Genomic DNA, 25,482 nt, shown 5'->3' with positions numbered 1-25,482 from the left:
AATTTGATATTTAGGCGCTTGGAACAAAGGAAAATCTAACATTAGTTTCAAAATTTAGGTTTGCGCATGCGCAGTTCCAACTTTCTTATTTAGAAATGCATTGAAATGAAATTCTTCTCATAAACTGACATTGAAGTAGCACGACAAAAATGGATTGCTCATGTGCAAGCTATCTTTCATATTTGTGGCCGGATTTTTACGATTTTATAGAAGTTGCATCTTACAAATGGGAAATGAATGCAAGTGGAAATGCGCTTTATGTAAATCGTTTACGATTACTTTTTAACTTGTTGTTTATTTAACTTTACTAATAGACCTACAAGCTCATACATTCGGCAACGGCACTGGTTTAATTTACCAGCATACCTAACTTTTATCTTAAATCTTGGTTGGTTGGTGCATACATTACCATCAAAAGAAGGTAGCTATTGAGTTTTTAATAACATTTTTCCATTTATTTTTATTTATATGAATAGGCTGCTCTACTAACCCGACTTACTATACATTTACAAATATCCACGCCCAAACCCTGATTTGAACCAAGCACTCTTAGCACCGCAGTCGAGCCTCTACGCCACTGCGCCACCAAAAGCTTCCGCACAAAAAATGTACTCTAGCAGTCAACACCACATTGCGAGAACTAGAATATAATGCTATTTAAAGATAACGTGTAAGCAGCCACTTAAGCAGCCATTTGGAAACCATGAAAGAAAATAACGGGTCTTCCAACAGGGACTTCCAAACTTTGGCAGAAGTAGCGGCAGTCGTTTAGACAGTCTGTTTTGCAAATCGCCATGGAAGGATATAGCGAAATTATACCACATGTAGGGTGCCCCCTTGTTTAAACACGAACAAACTTCAACGTCAAACCACAGATTTAAATATACAAAATCTGTGGTCAAACTTTGAGCAATATTACTTACTGTAGGTCCTTAAACCCATCTAAATTCAGCTTAAACTTGACAGTGGAAATCCATCGAATGTAGCGTTTTAGAGAAAATTGGAACTAAAGTATCATCAGTGGTGGATTTGTGGCCTGAGTACACTAAAGCCTAGGTTGTTAATAATAAGAGGGGAGAAAGAATATTTATAGTTGAAAAACATAAAAATTCTTTGCTTTCACGGGAAGAACCGTTTTTTATTGAGCAAAATGAACTAAGTAGCGCCTAATATTTTTGTTTCTATAGAAGAGCATACAATCTTTTTAATTACCTACCAAGCGAACGTTCCAACGTTCACACTAGAAAGCAAAACCGACAGTGAACTATTACTCAACGGTATCTCCGGATCTTCGGATGATATGGTATGACTAATGACACCCCCCAAAAACACAAGTAGTTACAGTCAGTTCTGTTCGAATGTTATCGTTGCTGAGGATGAAGGTAAACAGGTATAACAAACGAGCTTCTGAATCACTGAAAATTTAATCAGTTTTTCCTTGGGTGATGATAACCATAATACTGAAAATAGAATTGAAAAATTCGAAACCGTTCGCGAGTTATGATGTACACAGACGGACGGACGGACGGACGGCCGAACAGAAAGTCCTAAGTCATGAACTCGCTCATTAATATTTTGCATGGGAAATACGTTTATAATGACAAAGACTGCATTGTGCAAATGTCCATATAATATTGCATACATAATAAGGTAGAAGGAATGTTTGCTTTTCTAATGCGAATTAATCTGTAATTTCTGCGCACATTTCCGATTCTGCGATGTTTATTAACACAAATCCATAATAATTAAGAAACTCTGACTAATCGTACAAAATTTGTGCGTTCCCAACGGTCGATCATGTTCTCGTGCACATTTTCGTTCGATGAGACACATCACACATTTTGGTCTCTTCAATCTGATAAAGGTCACTGACTGAAAAAAAAATGATTAATTATGTTAATCGGAAATTAAGTAACTGTCTAGAGCTTGTGGCTTTCGCTTCTACAAATTCCGTTCAATTCCTTCCTGTCTTCTCGCGACAGGTTATAGCATAGTCTGGTGCTAGTGGTACCTAAACAAAAAAAAGTGAAATGAGTAACTCTATCAAAAGTAATGCCGCTTAGAATATTAGTCATAGGTTTATAAGCGACCATCTTAGTCACGACTATTGTTTATTTTATTAAAATGAAACGTGTTAACTAACATCCTTCTCTTAGTTTTGATTACCGTTAGGAAGTGATTTTTGAAGTATATCTTTCGGAAGTGTGACATATTTCCTGATTTCTCATTAATTTTAGTGTTAGATTTGAACTGCCTATGTAATGTATGCAAAATCAGTATTTATTATAAAAAAATTTAAAAAATGCGCACACGCTTTGACAGATTTAGTCAACAGAAGAAGAAATAGTAATTGATGGTTGCATCAGTATACCTATTTATACCACGACGTACCTAGAATAATTGCGACTGAATATCACTTTTGATAGGTGTTGTGTATGGAGTATTGCGTTTTCGTCAATTTAATTCAACACGTGCCATACACCGCAAAACGTACTTGTCTTAATCTATTTAAAATGTTAATATCTAAAGGCGCATGTAATGAAGTTATTTCTTCTTGAAATGTCTCCGTTGCATCCCCTTCAAGTGCGTGAAGATTGCACTACTTTTTGGATTGTTTTCGTTTAGGCAAGGAGGACGTTGGTGTTAACATCATTTCAAAATTAAAATTGTCTATGCAGGCTTCACAAACGGTGCTAGTTTCTGTAAGTTCTCACAAACCCATCGTTCGTTTCCCGATATTGTTTTAAAAACATTCGAAGTTGTCCGACAAAATTGCACAACCTCCCCTAGGATTTGATTGAGTGATGACTCCTTTCGTTAGTTCAAATATTGACACGGATTCATTAAATAACCCTTACCTACAACGTTTGTGAAATATAGTTGTTTAGATCAATTCAGTTGGCCGTTGGAAACCCTGTAGAATTTGGAGCTCGTGTGCGGTAAATTCGCTTCTAAGTAAAATTTCTCGGAGTTTTCTCTGTAACAATTTCTTTTCAGTTCCAAGAAATATTCACATTCATGAAACCTACACCCCCGAAGGATCGACCGTAAGAAAACTCTCTCTTGGTGTTTTGTCATTCAAGGGATTAAAGTGCTGGACTTACGAATTTGCACATTTTATTCCGACTATTTGGATAAGTATAATTAATCGTGTTATCTTTTGCCTTTGGTGTTTTACCGACACTAATTGCTATCGCTCCGTTAATCGCAAGGTAAGCTTTTAGTTAATTTTCGTTTCATTAATTATAACGGGGTCATATTCTTTCGTTTCCTGCAATTGCTTTTCCGTAGAAACTACTACCGAATCCGACTATTTACTATTCCCGCTTAGGATTCCTGGGACCGCCGTTCTCCATTCGAGTTACTTGGAGCTTACCATCAGCGACTGCATCTTGTCCAGAAACAAGAGAGACCGAAAACATCTGGTGGCGCTTAAAGCACTATCCCGTTCCTCCGTTTCTTGCAGCCGTCTTTCGTCGACTATCGCCGCCGTCACCGTTTACAGATTTTGACTCGTAAATATTTTCCTACCTTCATCAAATTTCCTTTTTGTTATTATGTCGTTTATTGTTTTGTGTAAAGGAGAACAGTAGTAGAACAACACCGGTTTCAGCGCGCTTTGCTCTTGAGATCTAGGGATGCGGCAAGATCAAGGTCATTCGATTCGGTTCTGCCCTGGGTTCTGCTTATCGACGAAAACAGGTGTATTTATCAGAAACAGGTCCGTTAAACAGAAACCGAATTGAATTGAATGACCTTGAACTTGGCGCATGCGTAGATCTGAAGGTCAAAGTGCGCTGAAACGGGTTTAATAATTTTTACAACCCCTTATAATATTTGCTCAAAGCAATTTTATAATAAAAATAAACAAATTGCAATGCTGCTATTTAACAAAAAATAACCATCGTCTAAACTACAGTAATTTATAATACAATACAATATTCACCTTAACCTTTGACCTGGTGAACATGATGATTAGTGTATGTATGAACGATCCGATTTAATCTAAAACGAGCCGTGTTTTCCTCCATTGTCAACCGTGTTTGCGTATGCTGCAACTACAAAGAACGCTGACCTAGCCCTAGGGTGACAGTATTCATCATACAGGAAATAGGAATCTCTGGAATCTCTACGATGTTAAATTACCCGGACTAGAGGTATTGTAAATTTATTTTTACAGTTGTTGTCACTTAAAAAGGCCGTAAATCATTACGGTTATGTATAAACTATTTCAAATAGAAATCTATTTGCATGTGTAAGTCGCAACGAAGCTTAATTGGGAAAAGGTCCCTCATTTTTTTTAATGAATTAGGTTATATTCGAATTAATTAATATATATGGCCGGTATTGCACTATCAAAGATTTTATCAAATATGTTTAATAAAAGATTGACAAATATTTTATTAAATGTTATCGTCTGTTATTACTTCCATTTATATATCAAGTACATAAACTGGGTCTTTATGGACGGGCCGTTTATTTTGCCGAGCGAACTTGCGAGCGAGGCACAAATAAACAAGGCGAGTCCCCATGAAGCCTATTTATGGACGTGATATATACAAAGCTTTGTATACGACTGCAACAACCCTTAATGAGATTTCATGGAATTCAATAAACGATAAAATCTATATATAATTGACAACAGATGTCAAGCATTTGTCAAGTATTTCTAAAATACTTGAATTTACCTTGGATTGACACCTAAGTACGAGTGTCACATTGACAGGCCGTCGTTTTACTTTATCATTATAGACTAGGCCATAATATATTGCAAATTATGGCCACTAATTGCGACTGTAATCGCCGCATTATCAAGCAGTCGTACATAAAATATATTTTATAAAAGATCTTTGTCAAATATCTTTTATAATCCAATACCGGCCTAAGACAAGTAGATCTTTATTTGTTTTAAGAAGTTACTTTGATTGCATAAAGTTAGACGCCCTTCAAAAGCGAATTTTGTACTCCCTGGATTAAATAAACCTGTTTTGTCTTTCATTTAAGGGACTAAAATGTCATTTTTCCTCTATGAGAAAGAAAACCGCGACGAAGGACCAAAAGTCCACACGGAAATTTCTCGGGAAAACACTTTTTCTTATTAATTTTGGTGCGTAGAATCCAAAACAATTCGTACTTTTTCGATCGGACTTCTCAATCAAAAGTTATGGGCTAGAAACCAATTTCGAAAGAAAATTCAAAGGGCTGTAACTTTTGAACTAGTAGCCCAATCTTGGAACTGTTTGAAATTATGGATTCTACAGGCCACATTCTATAAGAACATTTTTTTTCCGGGTGGATGTGAGACAATTTTTTTTTCTGGCCTCAAAAAAAGGCAGTGTAAACCCTTCCTTTTTTACCAAAAATCGACTGCTTCAAAATTTCTCGGGAAAACACTTTTCCTTATTAATTTTGGTGCGTAGAATCCAAAACAATTCGTACTTTTTCGATCAGACTTCTCAATCAAAAGTTATAGACTAGAAACCAATTTCGAAAGAAAATTCAAAGGGCTGTAACTTTTCAACTAGTAGCCCAATCTTGGAACTGTTTGAAATTATGGATTCTACAGGCCACGTTCTATAAGAAAAATTTTCCCCGGACGATCTGAGACAATTTTTTTTTTCTGAGACAATTTTTTTTTTCGGGGCAAAAAAAAGGCAGTGTATAACCTTCCTTTTTTCCAAAAATCTACTGCACCAAAATTTACCGATTAATGTTACCTTAAAATCCATATAACCAGTATGCCAGCAATGACGAATATAATAGCGTATTTTTTTCAAAAATGCGCTAAAAAACATGATTCACTATACAACGTTAAACTACTTTTATCTTGCGCTTAACAGAATTCGTATCCGTAGTCAAGCATATCAACAACCAAGTCTTTAATCCTTGTGAAATGCCGTTCGTCATTAACCGTAGAAAAATTATTCGTTAATGACTCTTCAGTGAGGTTGTCCTTTTGGGGAGCGTCTTCGGGATTTTTAAAATTTAGGCCAACTATCCATATCGCTAACATTAACCCAATGGGGGCAAACATACGTAAGTGACTCTGAAGAACGCCGAAAGGTAACAAAGTGTCGGGTTCGCATCCCAGCTCTCGCAAAAATGTAGACAGGCTACTGTAGTATTCTTCAATCAAGTGTTTGTAGTGAGATCTTCTAAGACCTTTATCCGTGGTGACAAACATAAAAAACAGGATGTCTAATGCTGGCGATCCGATCCGTCCGATTTGCATATCAATCATGCAACATTCTTTTGGAATGGTAGATGCGGTCTAAAATTTGAACAATTAGTGAAGCTAAATAAAAATGGTTATGTTACATTGTATTTAAACAGGAAGTTCCTTATCTGTGGATCGCCATGGGTAACAACACCATGGTCGACGTGCTCCGGGTGTAATAGTAGTCTTGGAAACGTTGATGGAAGATTTTCAGTAAATTTTGTTAGTGATTCTACAATTTGTTCATTTCCGTAACCACAGGTGGAAATAATTTGAGTTGACAAACTTGAGCAAACACTCTTCAACATGTCTTACAATGGCGGACTTGTCAAGAAGTTGTCTTCACAATTTAACCTTATTTCCTCAAACACGTCCGGATTGTGTTCTTTAATTGCAAACGACAATGCATTAAACTTTCCTAAGGTCTTCATAACCAAAAGAGCGGTTTCGTAATCCACTATCTGGCGGTGATTCCCGACAATGAAGCTCTTCTGTCTCATATCATCCATCACTATAGCCTCCTCCAGATCTTTCTTTGACGAGAAGTAGTGCCTTGGGAACGGATGAAAGATCTTTGCTATGCGTCTTTCTCGCTGTATTGCTATGCATTCCGGTATTATCTTGTCATAGTAGTATATCTCACGTTGGAACAAGGAGGCAGCATTAAACATTTTCCTGTACGTTAAATCATAGGGGGCAATTTTTATTACTAAAAAAAGATTTTCCGAGGATTGATACCGACTTGCCTTAACACTGTAAATTTCTCCAACCCAATTTTCGCCAGGTTTTGTAACCGAATCTATGAGCTCTTCGTTAACCTTAATGTCAGTTTCCGTTCTCATTCTACTGATTATATTTTTTATTCTTTGCATTTCCTCGCTGACCGAATTCGCCATTGTTGTCACTTGAAATTTAAAAAACAAACTAGTGAGTTAAACAATTTGTGAGCACGTACGCTTAGTTTACTGACTGAGTGAGAACTATTGAATAGGGTTTGATGGTTTCTTACGTTTTGGAAAATATTCTCAAGTGAATTTGTATGGACTTGTGAGTCCAAGGAGCTCTTATTGAGTATGCTACTAATTATTTAAGATGTATAAACAACTTGGGAACTGTTTTTAATTTAATTAAATTACTCGTATTTATTGATGTAATTAATATGATTATGGCAATTAAAAAATGCATTGATTATCGGTTGATGAAATAGCTAAAATAGTACCTAGGTACATGGCATTCTGAAGTATAGCATTATATTCTGTAGTACTCTACAATAGCGAATCATATCATATCGCACTTTGTTCATATTAACCGTTATAGGTGTAGAATAGTATTACATATTAGACAAAAAATAATATTACAGTACAATATGTTCACATACTAAAATTAAAATTCTGGTTTAGAGAATCAAATAATTCACATGTAGAGTAAAAAACAAATTCCCTGAAGTATGCAATCAAAGTTTTTTTAAAAGCGTACCTAAGTGGTACTTGGCGTTTAAATTATTTGGTATGCTGTATTGTAATTATGAACTTTGGCATTAGCAACAAATAGGCGAATGTTGTTGTGGACGTACACTGCACATTTAGTAATATACAAATGATACAAAGTTAGTGTTGTCAGTATACATCATATATACCCCCCAAAATCATTCCAGTGGCCCAAAACTAAATGGTAAATCATTTAAAAAAATGATAAAAAGTAAGGGTCCCAAGACGGAGCATTGGGCCCCCCAACTTTTTCAGTATACATATTGCATGAACCACATACCAGTCTCTGCGACTAGAAATTTAATTTATTGCCAATGTACCCCGTCTGGAAGTGAAATTTCGATGATGATTTTTACCACATTTGTCCAATGGAGTAGTGTATTACAAGGTGCGCACCTACGGGTATAACGATCCAACCATCAAATTATTTTTAAAAAACTGTTGTCAATCCTATATATAAATAAGAATATAAATAGCTACTGGCATAGATTATGAAATGGTTAGCATCTTAGAACTGATAAGTGTTTATGAAACCTCCAGCACAAAAATCATTTACTCTATAAAACTTAGTACGAATTTCTTAGACGAAAAATATGGATTAGCTACATACCTAGGTGAAGGGTTTAACAATGCGTTTATCAATAAGAGAACGGCTGGTTTATTCTTCGTAAAGAAAGTGTTTGATTGATTATCTACATACGCAAGCGGTAAAATTGAAAAGGAGTTAATGAATGACTGTAAATAAATACATTGAGCGTCCTTCAATGACGATATGCGAAACATTTTTTCGAGCATTTTTTTAAATGTTTATATGTATATCGAAATTAATTTTATGTGTTGTGGTCAAGCGTTGTAGAATCTTAGACCCATTTGCCAATATGAGGTATCATGTTCTCTATTTTCGGGAAAATTCTAGCAGCGGTTCGATAGGGACGCCGAACTTCATGTCAGCGTTACCCAGTGCAGGTTAAAATCTCAGGCGGCGGATTTATAAAAGTTTAAATCAAAACACTTGTGCCACGCTATGATAAGTGCCTCAATTTGAATGGCGCTGGTGTTTATAAATAGCCCAAGAGTGTAGCCCCCAAATGTATACAATAATAGATTTTCTTTACAAGTTTAAAATTTTTTATTTCAAAACGTCTGCTACTTTCTGGACAACCCTCGTATATAGTCTCATTCACGTTCGTCTTTGATTCGGTCAAAGCTATCAAACCAATATACGATTAATTGAGTCATTTATTTTTTGTGCCATTTGGCGTAAAATATACATGAATTATAATCATACGGATGTATACATATGAATATATAGTATGTATATATAAAATAAGTTAAAAATATGGAAATAACGTAGAAGTTTGAAATATTTACAACCTTTAACGAGCAACTTTGAACCAAAAAAATTTGTATCTAACATGCAACATTGGCAAAAAACTCATCCAACGAATACAAAGTCATTTGATTGAGATGAGAAACTTTTTGTTTGAAATATTTATATATCGAAATTAATTTTATGCATTCTGGGAGAGCGTTGTAGAATCTTACACCAATTAGCAAGTAAAGTTTTGTATTATACACGACGATAAAAGGAAACTAACCATCTCGTGAAAGTTAATTCACTCAAAATATCCCTTTATCGTCTTATACAGTGAGTTTTTTTAAATGCGAACATAGGAGCTTGCATGCAATGTAATTTCCCTATGTTCGATTTTAAAAAAACACATCAATCTATGAGGTGTGCGCGGTTCACATTCCCAAAACGCGCAACTTGTGTGACTATGAACAGCAACTCATAGTCTTTATGATGAAGAGCACTCGGTAAGATTTTTTTAAAGAAGCCATGTGAGGCTATAGCAACTTTAGGATACATTTTTCTTAAACTTACGATAACTTGACTTCACATGGCACGCGCTGGCATCACAATTCATTGTGAACCAACCTTCAATTATTTGTAGGTCATGTGCACCTGGTATTCTACTAATTTGATCTATTCAATACATAAATCACATAAATGAAGGAAATAAGAAAATAAATATCGAGAACAATTACAATAAAAGTTCGAAGTGTCTTCCTAGACATTCTAAGCAATAACCTAACCGATTTCGTAATTAAATTGGACGGCGGTATTTTTAAAAATGTGACAGCTGTTAATTGTATCTACTACTCATTTGAACTACTCAATAGGTTGAGGTGTTTTTTTTAAAATCGAATATAGGGAAATTACATTGCATGCAAACTCCTATGTTCGCATTTAAAAAAAATTCACTGTATAATGAATAACATACTATTTAAAGGAACTAACAATAAATTATTTTGACCTTTTATCAACAGCAAAATGGAAAAAATTTAATATCAACCCTTTTTTTTCTGACTTGAATAATAAACAATTCTGAACAATATTTAAATTTTATGTAAGTATTACAGTTAAAAACTTATAGGTATATTCATTTATCAGCTATGTTACAACACACCCTAAAGAAAAGTATGTACTTACGTGATATAAAAAAAGTAATGTAAAAAACGAAACTCAAAGATGCGGTGATTTGCAACGTCCAAATGTAAAGTTTAAGTTTGCTTTAAAGTATAGTAATATAGGTACTGCTTATGAATAGTGGGAATTTTCAAATTCAATGTGCATAATTATGTGAGCTATTGAAGTACTTCCCGCTGTTCTCCTTGTATAAAAACATAATTTTTGGTACGATTGGAAATCCCAAACGTGGAACACAGTCTGCACGAGTTGCAAATATCAGATATCAGCTAATGTAAGCGCCTGGACTTCATTTTCATCTGTATTCATGTCTTCATGTCAATTTTTGTTGACCACTACACCGTACCTTACAATCTCCTATATAATCTCTAAAATAAGACGTTACCCTTTTTTCTAGATCACCTTGTGTAGATTCTATGCGATTATTTCAGAAAAATGTTTTCTAATATCTCCCTTGTTAGGACTATTAGAACTATGCAAAACAGCTCCTTAAAAAATGAGGATACTTCCTAATTTGATTATAAATATCACATTTTTAACCCTTCTATAAATTGCTTTATTGGTTCCTCTACTCGCTTTATTGCATAAAACTTTAACATATCTGAAACATAACAAACTCATTAAATATAACCATTGAAAAACGAAGTCATCAACGATATCACTGAGATAATTTACCGTCAATGATGCGACAATTTTCGTCATATTTGTGACACCGATCCAATAAGCATTGTCAGATTCGATTAGGTACCTACTTCGTGTAAGTCTAAGATATTTGTACCTACCTTCTTGCAGTCGAACCACATCTTTATTATCAGATTCAACATCTTCGGTATAGTAGATGCGGAAGACATAATGGCAGTGTCACCAGCTTAGCTGACAATTTTTTCCATGTTACATTATCGATAGAAAGAAGACTATTTATGTATACAATAAAGAGAAGTGGCCCTAGAACCGTGCCTTGAGGTACAACGCCATATTTTTATTCTTTTTCTTGGCTGACGTAATCACCAATTACTAGGTACAATTGTTTCCTGCCTGTCAAATAACTAGAAAACAAATTTAGAGCGTTTTCTCTTATTCCGCATTGGGATAAAGCTTCCAACAGTTTTTGATCATCGAAGCAAGGTATTGATTACTATTGTCAGGTCCATAAATATACAAATTACCGGAGTTCCAGTGTCAATTTGTTTATATATCTCTCTAGTGATTGTAGAAATAGCTCTATTTCTCAAGCGCCCCTTTTTGAAGCTAAACTGTTTGGTAGATTTGAAGTAGTATTTTTCAAAACAATTGCTAACCCTTGCGTGCATGAACTTTTCAAAAAATTTACCCGAAGATGTGATATCTGGTATGGGTCGATAATTTGGACTTGTTCTCTACCAAATACATGCTGTTTCTATTGCTGTTCTTTTAAGAAATTGGAATCTCCGGCGGAAGCACATTTAGCATACAAAATTGGTAATTTAAGTCAAGATATAGAAACAGTAAATGTATACAATATTAATGATGTGTACTAATGCTATGACAATTGCTAAAATAAACTAAAACACCAAAACAGATGTTTAATGTATAAGTATAATAGTGACGAATAAGGGTTCGACTAGAAAATCGATCTTGATGAGGTTACTTTTAATTATATAGGTAACAGTAAATAGAATAGATTAAAAAAGTAGCAAAAACGGTTTAAAATAATATGCTGTACTAATTCACCCCCCCCCCTGACGAATTTGAACGCCCTTATGACCCCCTTTAATTTTGTTATCCTTATCCAGATGTTGTTTGCAGCATCCATCCAGCAGTGTGACTCTGTCCCTTTTTGGCTACCGTTATTCCTGTCACCTCTACTTGTTCCTCTGCTGTGTCTCCCTGCGCTTCTTTAACCGCCTCCCTTACATCCTCCCTAAGGTTTCTTAGATATTTCGTAAATATCCCAGATGAAATTCACTGTTTTGTTTTCTTCTCGCGCTCTGCACTGAGCTCTTTCCCCGGGCTGGCTCAGGAGCGTTTCCTGGAGGGACTTCATATCTCCCTTATCATTATCAAAAAAATAGTTTCAGGTGCCCATCCTTGGTTTTTTGAGTAGCCCCAAGATCCCTCCAGGGCTTTCCTAGTCCGTCAGAAGATTCGCATATGATTTGGAACCATTTTTTACAATTTTTAACAATCGCGAAACAGGTAGAAATCGGGAGGCACCAAATTTTCTGTCTTTCTGGTTTTCCTTCCCTTCTTCCAGAATCGCAGTCGACTTCCTGAAAGTGGTAACTGTGGTAATGCCTCCTTTAAAGAACTGCAGTGTGTTTATCGCATTCTGAAACTCGTATCTTGCTCGCAATTCCTACGCCATACAGTATATCCTCGTTTTCTAGAAATCCTTAACTGTCCTCTAGCTCATTTCTAGTCGTACCCTCAGTGCATTCCCTCTGTGCCACGCCCCATTCCGTTTCAAAGTCGAAGGCAGTTTCAAAGCGTTCTTTTACATGGGTTCTTACAATGCCCTCCTGTTTAATCCCATAGCTTTGCATTTGTTGCAAGCTATTTTTTTGTTTCTGAGTCCTTTGTCTATGTCTTTAGTAGAATCGTTGTTTGTGGGTTTATTTCTTCGTCTGCTTAACTCAAGCATGACTTCTTCAATATAAAAAGAAAAGAAACTAATGAAGAACGTCTCTAACAGCGTTTAATCTCAATAGAAACAAATAAAATTTGGCACTTAATGTAAGTTACTACAAAATTATACAGCCCCTTACAAGAGTAAATGGATTACGTTTTACTTGGACGGTATACTAAAATACGAATTTAGGCAACGTAGTAAAGGCTTCAAAACTAATAGATTAAAATTAACAATACTGGCTAAACCCAGGTATCCTTATATAGCCAGTTTGAAATACAGTATTATCACTAGCAATATTCAAAGAATACGCAAATAGTTTTTCCGACGCGAGTGGATGCCAAACTCCAAACGTACAGGCGGGATTGTCCTCTTCGTCGTAATAATGGCATATTTTGGTGACTCGAGCCGAAGGTATATACTCGAACATGTCGACGTAATCGCAATGGTGCAGCAGAACCGCCAAACCTAAAATCACAGCTTGTAAATATCCGCAGCAGTAAATACCCCACCTAAAAATCCGGAAGAGGGTGGGTTTCTAGGTAATTGATTTATGGTGTACGTCTGCAGTGATACCCAAAGATCCCACAAAGAGATCGGGTTCAAGACGTACGTCTTCGTTCTGCGATCACCTCGCCTGTGCTCAAAATAATTGGGGAATAGGTTAAAATCGGGCTTTTTAAACCAGTCATCTAAGGGTTCCATATATCGGCTAGGATCCCATACTAATATTGTAATATTGCGGTATATTTTCGACTGGAGAAACTTAAATTTGGGTTTGGAAACCACTTGGGAGTTCAGAATGCGAAAAGTTGTCTTCTCGCCAACATCCGTTTCGTAGTGCTCCGTAGGTGCGTGGTTGAAGCGTAACACCACCTCGTGGGAATCTATACATAAAACGTTAGTGGTGTGATGTGATACGCTGTGATTGATTACCTATCATCTGTCCAAGTGAGGAGCCCTTGAGTGAGCCGGCACTCGCCACAATTGCGCAACTTTTAAATGTTTTATTTTGAAATAAACCCTTTTTAGGGAAATACTCTTTGACAGTCTCGTTACTGAAGGGGTATTCATTTCTTGTAATCGTTTTTAGATTAATACTTCGTAGTGAACATAGCATTTCTTTGACGTTTTTATCGACCCCCTTTGAGCCATTATAGTGTACATTGTATGGATTTTTGTTTTTGAGTATGTTACTCTCATCCATCAACGATACCCTGCGCAACTCCTTCAAGAGTTGCGTTTTAAACTCGAAGGTTTTTTCGTCACACTCAGTCGTACTGTCATTCTGAAAACACTGAAACTTTCTCGTGTCCATCTGAAACTCGCTCTCTTGTAAATTTGGAAATCTGGGCTTACTATTTCTAATAATGGTAACCGGATTTTCTTTCGTTGCATGTTGAGCACGTTTTCTTCGATCGCTTGCGTTAGATTTCGGCGTGTCGTTGAAATAACTTGGAGGATATCCCCGGTTATAGTAATAAATCTGTTGGTCATAATTGTAGGCAGTGGTGGAGTCTTCGGTTTGTGTGTAAATCCAATATTGCGACCACAGTAGGTACATGTATCCGCACATTCCGAAAAATAGCAGGTTGATGAATACCCATATTGACACTGCTAGCGCGCGCATAATCTGGAAAAAGAAAGTTCTTAATTAATTATTTCTCTTTCTCCAAAAAAAAACTACATAATCAGTGACACAACTATATTCAAATTTGATTGACGAAAGTAGAATAAGTACCTATAGTTCCATCAACTAATTGAAATTAAATCGACCGCCCACAAAATTAACGCGCGACCTTCTGTTACTAAACTGCTTCCAATTTTATATAAAACGTGTAGGTATATTACAACAAAACGACGGACAAAAACTCGAGAATTGACAAAATGCAGGGCCGTACTTACCACAATAGAACCAAGCCACACGAAAATAATATTCCAAGAAAAACTGTTGGTTATTTTTGAGAATTATTTGGAGAATATTTTGGTAGATTAAGATTTCGAGAATGACGTATCGCGTACAAAAAAAACAGACCCCAACATAGACTTAATGCCCATTTGCATCGGCAAATTTAAGCTGAGCTTTAGAACGAATAAACCCAGTTTAAAATCCAAGGCAACAATTGTCGCGTCAATGGTTGCCATTGTCCCTTTTATAATTTCCCCCACCCGCCACCTCTTACCTGCAGTCCATTGGGACCCTAGGACAAGTTTGTAATTGTAATAGTTCTCCTTTTCAAAATACAGCATTGCACTAATAAAAAGAAACGAAAACTATGAAAAATAAATACAGTCAAATCCTTATCTGAAGATGGTACTTGTTCCGACACGACACCCTTGCCAATATACATAAATTCTTCCTCCCTCGTTGACTCAGTAGCTTTTCTAGCAGCTCAAAAGAAAAAAATATATATAGGAATTTCATTGATCGGAATTTCAATTTTATCCCCTTCGCCGTAGAAACCTTAGGTCCTTGGAACGTTGAAGCGATCAAATTTATGGATCATTTAGGGAAACTAATCTCTAAAGCTACTGGTGAACTTCGTGCAAAACATTTTTTAAAACAAAAAATTAGTATCGCAGTACCTACTACGTGATAACGCAGCTTGTATAATGCGTACCTTTTCGCAAATATCTTCAATGGAAGAAATATTTTATTTTTTATAAATAATTGTTAACCCCGTTAAGGTAAAATGTGCAAATAAATCTTTGTTTATTTAAACAAAAAAAAATTATTAGGGATTTCCTATGTCTACTTTTAAATGATAAAAAGTCTTCTGAAGGACGCCTAACTTTATGCAACCAAAATAACTACCTACAACAAATGTAGATCTGACTGTCAAGTGTCATATTAATTAATTTGAATATTATATCGCTTTGACTTCCGTATTCTGATTTTCGTTCTTGTGCGATGTATTCCACAAAAAAAAAAGTTGATATTTCCAATTGGTATAGTGCCGATAGCTAAAGGAGGTTAAGAGATTTATTTTCTGTGAAGCCAAAGCAACAATATTCAAATTAATAATTAATATGACAGCGCGATAGGAAATCCCTATGTCTACTTCTACATGAATATCAAGGTATATACCGTTAAAATACATTTAAAAAGTTTATATAAAAATTCATTGACTTGCCCTAGACTCCGGGGTATAAACCCTACGCCGCTCCAGCAGTAAATGTACTTGGGCCCACGAAATTAGAAATTAGAAAGAAGACTTTTATGAGAGAAAATCAAATGCGGAAAAAGATTCCAGCGATACAAAACAGTAAAAGAATAAATAAAAACATATTTGTTAGGTGTCCATTACGAAATTATTGACAGTCCATCGCTAGAGTTTTGTGACCATTGCTGGCGATTTTGGTGTTTGTGCGTAGCAAAAAAACATTTTTTTAAAACAATTTTTGTTTAGATATTTATTTGGATGTTCATGAAAGTAAATAATATATATACCTTTCTTAGTATCCTAGCATAAGAAAAATAATAGTAAGTCAAATATTTCATTAGAACGAATTAAAATTGTTCAAAATTTTCTCTTGCGTGTCCATTAGTTGTGCAGTTACCATTTTACCCCTAGGTACCTACTTTATTAGAAGTTGTTGTGTTGTGACCAGTGTAGGTAATATCTATACTTGAATCAATTCCAATTTTCAAATGAAAATTTATCCAACTAAGTTAAAAAATAAAAAAAGTTTTCGAGTAACTTTATAAGGCCATACCTAGATGCGCTGTTGTTTTTTAATGGAAAAGTCTATGGTTAAAATTTCACAAAAAAGTCTCCGTAAATAAGAACGCTGGCATTGCGCAATACCAATCTGATTTTTGCAATATGCGGTACGCTGGAATTTACTAGAACCATCTGTGCTTAACGTTTCATAAAAATATATCTACTAATAAAGTTAGGATTGCGCAAACTACGCATGCTACAATGGTGTTACAATATGCGATATGTCTGCCTTTACTAGAAGCATCTGTGGCATTTTTATTAAATCTGTGGTTAATATTTCAAAAAAAATCTCAATAAATAAGAAAGTTGACATTGCGCAGTCTGTACAGTCATTGACAAAAGTAATGATCGTCGAATATGTAAATCCTGCAGCATACGCAAACAATTGAATATATTGTTATAGAGTGACCGTACATGTGCACATTAATGGTCAAGATTTTTCCTGGTTGAGGTGCAGGAAGAACGAACTAAATATCTTCAAACTGTAGGAGTAGTTGAGGCCTCGGAAGGACGGACGGAGAAAGTGACCATAATAGCGCCTTCCACCATGAGTTGGAAAATGAGCAAAAAAACCTATTCGTAAACTTTCCAAATAGATAGCAATTGAATCAAACAGCTCAATGTGGCGCCGATAAAGGTTTGATTAAAAAGGACTTGTTATTCTGTTTGATAATCTATATGTAATTAAATCATTAATGTGTCCTCTATTAATACATATCAAAGGCGCTACAATAATTATTTTTTTTGTGGTTTGTAATCATTAAAAAAACTAGTACTTAATTAATAAGAAATGCATGTAAGTACTGTTGATAACACTCAATCGGCCTAGCATTTGGAAATTGAATACAAATATGAAAAAAGTAATTGTACAGTAAGCAACGAATGTATTTTAAAAGAAAGTGAAATCAGTACAGAGAAACTAATTTTTATAATGTGAACCATACTGCGCATAAAATCAATACAAAATCTACTGCAAATTAACAAATGCTACTACCACTTACTGAAGATACTTAAATTAATACAATTAACTTACCTACAGTCATAATTTTACCATTTTCATTTGCTAATTTACAAAATCACAAACCGAATTGTGAAGCTATGAATTAATCATGTATAAAGATAGGTGAAATGAACGCAAGCGCGTCGAGTGGGTGGTATAAATCAAGGCGTTGCGGTTTTTTCTGTAGCATGAACATGTTTATTTATATAATTGGAGACTTTGCCATCAAAATGAAGGGAGAATGGAAGTGAGCTTTACAGAGGAATTTAAGAAGAGCTGGTTAACTTCTATTATTGGATTTTTGTTATTAGTCGCCGGTATTTTGGTGTTAACATGGAATGAGGTAAGATACGCGAGTGATCGACACCTCCTTAGGTTTTGTACCTGTAGGGTCGAGCAGTACACCATGCCCATTCCTTAGACGAGGCCTTCAATAACGTGATTGCGTTGAATCCGTACGATCGGCTTAAACCCGAGTACGAAGGGCGCCTAGTGCACATCAGTGGCCCTTTATTAGTGGAGGAGCCGTTAACCGAACCCGACTATGGTATATCCATTCAGTCTGTCAAGTTAAAACGTAGAGTGCAAATGTATCAGTGGGTGGAAGATCGAGTGTAAGTAAAAACCACAGTCCTACGCTTCTAACCTACATGTTTTGACAGTCGACACGATTACGCCCAAGTGTCAATGCCACAAGATGCCGATAATGTCGATTATTACTACCTGACTGAATGGCGTGACAAGCTAGTGGACAGTAGGTCATTTTATATTCGTCACGGTCACGAAAATCCAACGTATGTAGGTTTGCATGTTATCTACCAAGAATGGATATTGATCACAAATTTTTTGCAGTGAAATCCCATTGAAAAGCGTGGTGCATGTTTCACCATCGGTCCGAATTGGACAGCATACTCTGGGATCAGAATTGAAAGAGAAATTTACCAATTATATTGAGGTCAGTGGTGATGAAAGACCGGAACGTAGGGATATTAAGTTGCACTTAGGGCTGTATTATCATTGTAACGATGTGTGGAATCCAGAAGTTGGCGACGTTCGTGTTCAGTTTTATTATGCAGGAATTTCAGGGGAAGTGGTAAGATTTAAAATCGCTTATAGATCTTTTCCGGCAAATTTGATCTTGAAAAGAGTGAGAGTAATGTATTTACAGATCTCTTTTACCAGTACATGCCATCACCACAGTTATTTGCCCAAAGGTCCCTATTTTGAAAGTAAGTAGGTATTCGCGATTCAGATTAACAGTAAGCCCTCTGGTAGCAGCACCTTGTAATTAATATTGGTGGGATACGACCGCCATTTTGTTTATATTCAATGGCCAAAAGTAATCAATAATGTAGTTTTTAGAGTTGTAAAAGTAAATACACTTGCAAACATTTCATTTGCAATCAATGTAATTACACTTTAAAGAGCAGGGATAGTTGAAAATGTCACATTTTATCACATTACTTTCAATGTAAAATATGTAGGTACATGTTTCTACATGTGGGATGTACATCTTTTTTAAAATCTGTACACCTAATCACAGCTGTGGTACAATACAACTTTTCCTCTTTTTTTCAAGATTAAATCGTAACCGAAAAGGGCACTGCTGAAATCATTTTTAGGTTAGTGTAGTTGGCAAACAGGAGAATGGTGTTTTAGTACCTTACACCACCACCAGAAATCACCAAGTCTTACTTGTACGTCAGGGAGCATTGACTATTTCCCAGATGTTTAACGAGGAAAAGACAGATGCATATTATGAAACTTGGAAGTTTAGAGCAACCGGACTTTTTGTTTTGTATGCGGCTTTTGTCTGTTTGGGCAGGCTACTGAAGGTGTCAGGTATGGGAGACTTTCTATTGAAAAAATCAATCATAATGGTCATTTTAGCTTGTCAATTTTCGTCACTTCGAAGCATACTGCCACAAGAGATAACTTCCTCAACATACTTAACTCTGGCTATGTCGATATCATTATTTGTAATTGCAATTGCGTGGTTTGTGTACAGGCCATGGGTGGGCGCTGCATTGGTAATGGCTGCAGTCAGTCCCTTTGTATACTGTGTGATGGGTTTGTATAGTGTCGCTGAACATCAAAGCATCAATTAAAATTATTTGGACTTACAATTTGTTACTATATTGTTAAATAAAATATTAATATAGTATGCGCATTTTTTGCCCCATTGAATATATAGTAAATTGATGACTTGGTCACATCAGCTGCCTGGAAGAGGCGTGGCCATACTTCACTAAACATGAATCCTGAACACTTTCAGTGATACATTCACGGAAAGTAACTCCCTGCCTTGAATAACAAAAACATGCCGGACATATATTAGAAATGTTAACCACAGATGCTTTTAATAAAGGGCAGCGTATCACATATTGCAAAAATCAGATTGCATATTGCCCAATGCTAGTGTTCTTATTTACGGACTTTTTTTGAAATTTTAATCCTAGTTTTAGTTTACAGGGCGACAATGCTTAAACATAATCATGCAAAATAAATACTGTTCTCTCTAATGTGGGAACTCGACATATCACGAACCAAGTGAATTGTAAATAACTTAACGGACCATGAACACATTCCGTATGAGACACGACACAGAAGAAAAGAGCAGCATAAAAAAAATACACAAATAAATTATATTGCGAATATAAAAACTTTTTACAAACGCCAAAAAATGTAACAAAAACTTATGATAACTCGAATCCCGCTTGTTGTTCAATTGCTGCCAGTAACTTCGTTTTAAGTAATTGCTCTTCTTTTATCACTGGTAATTTCAATAAATTCAAACAAGTGCTAGCAGTTGGCATCCGATTCTCACTACCAGAAGATTGTATGCAGAAAGGCGGATTGAGTTCCTAAAATACAGCGTTACAACATATCATCTTTGCATAAGCAATGTACCTTAAATCCTAACAAAGGAGGACGCGAGCAACTTGTTACAAATTTTAGCAGTTGTTTTTTCTGGGTGTCTGTGAATTTTTCAACTATCTTCCAAAATAAAATCATTGTGGAGTGCTCCGGAGTAAATTCGCCTGGAAAAAAAATTGCATGATATAAATTGAAGGTAAGTAGCTCCATAATTACCTCCATAGGATGTATGGGCTTTCAAATCATCAATGTCCATTTCTTGTGTGTCACCACCGATAATGACTTGAAGTTCTAAATGATTGAACAATCGCAACCACAGCAAAGGAACCACATTGTCTAAACCTTCCCGAAATGCATTGCATTGCTTTTTGATTTGGGTATTCAACTTAAAATTAGCTAATCTATGAATATACTCCAATCTGTTGTCACTTGTAACGGAAATGTTCGTTCCATTTGGTTTTAATTCAATCACCTTAAAATAATCAATAGTAGTAATGATCCATAGTAAAAAAATCTCACCTTTGTCTCCCCCAAATCATTATTCACAGTGGTGAAATCGAGACCCAAATCCTGCACATCCCCGCTGTACTCGCGAAGATAAAGCAGATTTCTATACAAAATTGGATCCAACGATTTCAGATAGTAAGCGCTTGCCCGATCGATCAACAGCTTGACAAGAAAAAATTCGGCAAGCGGTAAATCGACTAAAGTATTCTCAAAAATTGCTTTTCCAACCAGTCGTCCAATAAAGTAATAGTGATCCGTGAAATTGTCCACTAATACTGCTACATTCGGATTGGGGTACAGCATGTTGTCATTGGTCAATAAAAAGAATCCGCGGGTAGGATCAAAAGATGTCTTCAGTACTTCGCTCAAAAACTCCTTAAATATTCCCCCTCCATCAATCCCCGCCTCTTCCAATCCAGCATTGTTAATAAATTGTATTCGAATACGATGTCGTAAGTCGATTTCGTTTTGATAAGACAACTTTTCAAACGCGTCTTCGTACAAATACCTTCTTCTGATTGTAATGACGCTATCACTTAGGAAATCTCGATGTAATCTCATATTATCTCCGATACTGTAACGACACAGCTCGCGCAGTAATAGTATTCGTACATTAAATTCAATTAAGAAGGGTAACTGCTGAAGGATTGCAAGCGATCTTTGTTCGATTGTTGAGAGTGGGGGTAAATGTTCGTCTTCATCCTCGCTTACCACGCCATAAAATGGTCGAATGGTCTTTGAAAGATAGTTTTTTTTAGGTAGGTCTTGTGACACGTGGATCTTTTGTCGTGTCCAAAAACCGGCTTTACAGAAGTTCTTGCGTAAATCGAGAGTAAACAGTGTCTTTACGCAGTTCAGACACGAACTGTAAAAGTGAAGTAATTCCCGGGATGGTAAAACCGCGCTTGACCTACACATTGGAAACGCCAAGTCGATCATGCTCAACGCGATATTTTTCAAGATGTCAGCCATCGATGACAAATTTGAGTTTTTGAATGTCATACTGGTATCCGAAGATTCGGAGTCGGTCAAGGTCTCGGTGTAGAAAGTGAACATGTCACAAAAAACCAAAAGCGCCTTATGTATATCTTTCCACACAGAAAATGCAGTACTGTTCATTTGTTTTATAGTCACCTCATCTTTCGTTATTAAATCCCATATTTTGTTTAAAAAATTTCCGTTTAGCGCTAACATAAATAGCAACCTGAGGGGACACTGTTGAAGATCACTTAAATTAACAACGATACTTACATATACTTTCTGATGGCATCCTTATATACAAGTAGCAAGTTTTGGCAAAGTTGTATGACGGACATTAATAACTCTTCATTGTCGTTGTGTTCGTCGATGTACAGAATAAGTCGTTTCACTCTTTCAGAGTGGTTAAATAGGTAAATGTAGTCCTGCAGATGTACTTGTTCTGTTGAAACTTCCATCGCTTCATCGTCACTGTCATCTGCTTCGCTATTTTCTAAGACAGACAGCTGGTTCAAATTTAAGGTAAGGGTGGCCAAAACTTGAATACTATCTTGGGATGGTCCTGAAAAAACCAATAAAAGTGTAGAAGCTTGAATTTTCTTGGGTCATCTTTACTTTTAATAGTTTCAAGGCTTTAATTTAAAACCAGTTTCAGCAAGGTAACTGTTCCCAAACGAAGGGGGGGTACACAACAAATAATCGCAAAGCATTTGCAATGATCATTTCTTTTTTTTTAAATTAAAAACCTAACTCCACAGATCTTTCTTCCACCCCCACACCCCACAAGGGGTGTTCTTGAAAACTGTGGTACCTGTGGAAGTAGTAAGGGTGGTAAGCGAGAATCTGGGTCACAGAGAATCATTTCCTCGAGTCCTGACCGTCTCACCATGCCAGTAAATGTCTAGTTGAAAACCAACTGCGATTTACTTTTATTAATTTGGCTTTGGTAAATAAATGAAATCATTGGTAAATATATTATTATTATTATTAAATCACAAAATGTAAAAAAGAGTTCTTTTGAAATTAAACAACACAACTGATCTCTTAGTTTATAACCTGTTTGCAGTACGAAAAACATTGACAACCTTCATAAGCCTTCCCACTCGCTCTGGACTAACATTTTCCATCCAATTTCCATTATCTTTAAAATAAGATCCAACTATTAGTGCATCTGCCCTTGAATAGTTAGCAACATTACAATCTGTTACACCAGATCCAATAATCACAGGCAAATTACAGTGTGTCTTTAAATCCAGAAGCTCTTCAGTGCTAGCTGGACTTCCTGTCGCTATTCCTGTTAGTATAATGCCATCAGAACAGAAAAACTCAGCTGCATGTGCAGTTTCAACTAACGACAAGTCGCTTGTTATAGCATGGGAGCTGTGCTTTTTTTTAATATCTGTAAAGATGGAGACACTCTCGGCATCGATCCCTTTACGATATCTCAAAAGTAAGCCAGCATCTGCATCCATCATCCCCTCGTCGGCAATATGGCCAAAAACAAAACCCTCGGTTCGAATAAAATTAAAATTGCACACCTTGGCAACGGCCAAGGCTTCCCTATTTCCTCCAGCTAAAATCTGTAACCCGCACGGTATATTTTTCGGTACAATTTCGCGTACCCTTTCACATATCTTCGTCATGGTTGCAACGGTTTCTGGTCCAAAGTGTTTAGACTGGATGTATGGTAGATCATTCATATTTTCTACAATAATTCCATCCACTTGGTGTTTTATATATGTTTCAGCTTCCATACACGCTTTGTCTACAATACTTTGTACAGACCCGCGGTATAAAGGAGTGCCCGGAAATGCTCCTGCGTGGACCATGGCAATAACTGAACATTTATTGGGAAACAATTGTTTAAATTTGAACATGTTTATTTGCAATGGTACACAAAATTGAGGTTATGTACAAACGAAATCCCCCTTCCAAAAATAGATTAAAATAAAAATGGCTCTATAAGGGATCCTTGTGGGACATGTAACTGTGGATTTTGGTAAATGTAACATGTTTTTACTGTTATCAGGAGATTTTTTACAAGAGACAAATTGTCACATCTGAATTAATACAACCGAAGAGCACTTTATTGCGAAACACCTTTTATGTAAGTCCTATCATCTCAACTTACCATAAAGTACTGGTTCCAATGCCAAAATGCAATACAGTAAGCTATTGGTCGCATCATAGTTCTTATTAGTATTTAAGAACTTAATCAGGTCATTATATGGAAACACTGTAGATTTTTGCATATACGGAATCAAAATAGTTTTAACTTGTGAGGATACCTTCGGACATAGGAATTGGCTGCAAAATTCGGACAACAACAAATTCACTTGCATTAGTGATAAAGATATGGTAGACCGAAAGGGCCTTTCAATCAGTTCCATTATATCTCCTGCATAATCCTTGTCCAATAACTCACGCAGTCGGCTAAAATATCCTGTTGAATTAATTATTATTGACAACTGATTATTGTTTGAGTAATTCACACCTTTCGTCACCAAGTACGGCCACACTTCAACCTTCGCCCTTGAAGTTGCATCGGCTGTAAATACTCTGATACATTCCATTGAAGTTTTTACAAGGTGCTCGTTTTTTAAACCGTCCAGACAAAGAGAGAGTAGTCGGCGGACCAACCAACATAATGACTCATCAAAATCTAAAACTTTCAAGATTTCGGTTCGTTTTTGGAGAAGTTTATCACAAATCCTAACCTACGGTCAACAATATAGTGAAGCACTAACAATGGGATTACTCACCAAACGTTGGCCGTCAATGTGCGGATTGTAAAAGAACAAAAATTTCCCCAGTAAATGTTTGAAATCCGAATTGCTTTCGAGCTGATCGTATTTCAACCGTTCCTCATGTTTGACACGCTGTCGTACTAAGTAGCTTCTCATAAATGCCTGAATGACGACAGTACTACTCAGTTTTAATCTTTGCTCCTAAAAACACAACATTAGGTTGCACGTTAAGCCTCAGAGCGCTACCTGTCGTTTCTGTCTTTCTTCGTGAGCTCTCATCAGCAGCCTATCACGTGTTTCTTTCCTACCATCACCTGATAAATTCTGTTCGGGTCTCGTTCGATAGTTACCCTCAAAACTGTAGGACAGTTTAAATGGCATGTTTGCTGATAATCAGAAAATATTGTCATATTACTTCATTTCAGTAAAAGTAACTCAATACACTTACCCATAGTAGTTTATTAACCTTTACGAGATGTTACTTAAATTAAGAAAATGAACTCATGCCTAAGTTACTTATGACAAGTTGATAATTCAGAAATAAAATTTATTTAGAAAAGTCAAAATAAGTTACAAGTAATGACCAGGGAAACCATCACTATAGTTCAAAAGTGTTGTAGTTCTAATGTACTTCGGATTAAAAATTCTATCAATAGATATAGTAACTACTAAATCGTATACATGCGCTACTTTTTCTCGGGGGTGTATTAGTGTGCGTTTACAATGCACGTATACGTAAGAAATACATAAAACGTAATAATTTTGCAAAGTTGAACTGTATAGAAACATACGAAGGTCTTTACAATGAACGTAATTTTTACGTACGTATATGTAAGCGATATGTAAGT

General features: G+C 36.0%; 6 protein-coding genes across 7 annotated transcripts; 1 reads left to right on the top strand and 5 right to left on the bottom strand.

The window, feature by feature from the left end:
- Positions 1-5,792: 5,792 nt before the first annotated feature.
- Positions 5,793-8,375, bottom strand: LOC116171395. The gene is made up of 3 exons (XM_031488208.1): positions 8,315-8,375; positions 6,319-7,121; positions 5,793-6,271 (listed from the first exon to the last, which is right to left on the bottom strand). Exons 2-3 carry the CDS (start codon positions 6,523-6,525, stop codon positions 5,834-5,836), a joined length of 645 nt encoding a protein of 214 aa, XP_031344068.1. The 5' UTR covers positions 6,526-7,121; positions 8,315-8,375; the 3' UTR covers positions 5,793-5,833.
- Positions 6,529-7,113, bottom strand: LOC116170779. Its single transcript, XM_031487281.1, has one exon. It carries the CDS (start codon positions 7,111-7,113, stop codon positions 6,529-6,531), a length of 585 nt encoding a protein of 194 aa, XP_031343141.1.
- A 4,477-nt stretch (positions 8,376-12,852) lies between the features above and the next one.
- Positions 12,853-17,677, bottom strand: LOC116171393 (beta-galactoside alpha-2,6-sialyltransferase 2). Its single transcript, XM_031488205.1, has 4 exons — positions 17,559-17,677; positions 13,737-14,433; positions 13,313-13,687; positions 12,853-13,268 (listed from the first exon to the last, which is right to left on the bottom strand). Exons 2-4 carry the CDS (start codon positions 14,428-14,430, stop codon positions 13,030-13,032), a joined length of 1,308 nt encoding a protein of 435 aa, XP_031344065.1. The 5' UTR covers positions 14,431-14,433; positions 17,559-17,677; the 3' UTR covers positions 12,853-13,029.
- On the top strand, positions 17,577-19,687 carry LOC116171394 (transmembrane protein 43 homolog). Its single transcript, XM_031488206.1, has 6 exons — positions 17,577-17,868; positions 17,916-18,139; positions 18,188-18,319; positions 18,378-18,618; positions 19,148-19,367; positions 19,416-19,687. Exons 1-6 carry the CDS (start codon positions 17,767-17,769, stop codon positions 19,631-19,633), a joined length of 1,137 nt encoding a protein of 378 aa, XP_031344066.1. The 5' UTR covers positions 17,577-17,766; the 3' UTR covers positions 19,634-19,687.
- Positions 19,688-20,147: 460 nt separating this feature from the next.
- Positions 20,148-25,242, bottom strand: LOC116171094 (ubiquitin-protein ligase E3C). Its single transcript, XM_031487760.1, has 10 exons — positions 25,083-25,242; positions 24,881-25,020; positions 24,650-24,835; positions 24,382-24,604; positions 24,019-24,330; positions 22,161-22,449; positions 20,922-22,113; positions 20,619-20,874; positions 20,436-20,566; positions 20,148-20,389 (listed from the first exon to the last, which is right to left on the bottom strand). Exons 1-10 carry the CDS (start codon positions 25,084-25,086, stop codon positions 20,222-20,224), a joined length of 2,901 nt encoding a protein of 966 aa, XP_031343620.1. The 5' UTR covers positions 25,087-25,242; the 3' UTR covers positions 20,148-20,221.
- Positions 22,458-24,012, bottom strand: LOC116171095 (uncharacterized protein F13E9.13, mitochondrial). 2 transcript variants are annotated; one of them, XM_031487762.1, is made up of 2 exons: positions 23,086-24,012; positions 22,458-23,028 (listed from the first exon to the last, which is right to left on the bottom strand). In XM_031487762.1, the coding sequence occupies exons 1-2, from the start codon at positions 23,762-23,764 to the stop codon at positions 22,937-22,939; spliced, it is 771 nt and encodes a 256-aa protein (XP_031343622.1). In that variant the 5' UTR covers positions 23,765-24,012; the 3' UTR covers positions 22,458-22,936. The 2 variants fall into 2 exon arrangements, with proteins under 2 accessions (XP_031343622.1, XP_031343621.1); XM_031487761.1 differs by having other exon boundaries at positions 22,458-23,467; positions 23,510-24,012.
- Positions 25,243-25,482: the final 240 nt, after the last annotated feature.

Source organism: Photinus pyralis, unplaced genomic scaffold, assembly GCF_008802855.1.
Source record: "Photinus pyralis isolate 1611_PpyrPB1 unplaced genomic scaffold, Ppyr1.3 Ppyr1.4_LG5, whole genome shotgun sequence".
Classification (NCBI taxonomy): domain Eukaryota; kingdom Metazoa; phylum Arthropoda; class Insecta; order Coleoptera; family Lampyridae; genus Photinus; species Photinus pyralis.
Note: the sequence above shows the minus strand (reverse complement) of the source record. Positions and strands in the feature narration are given on the sequence as shown.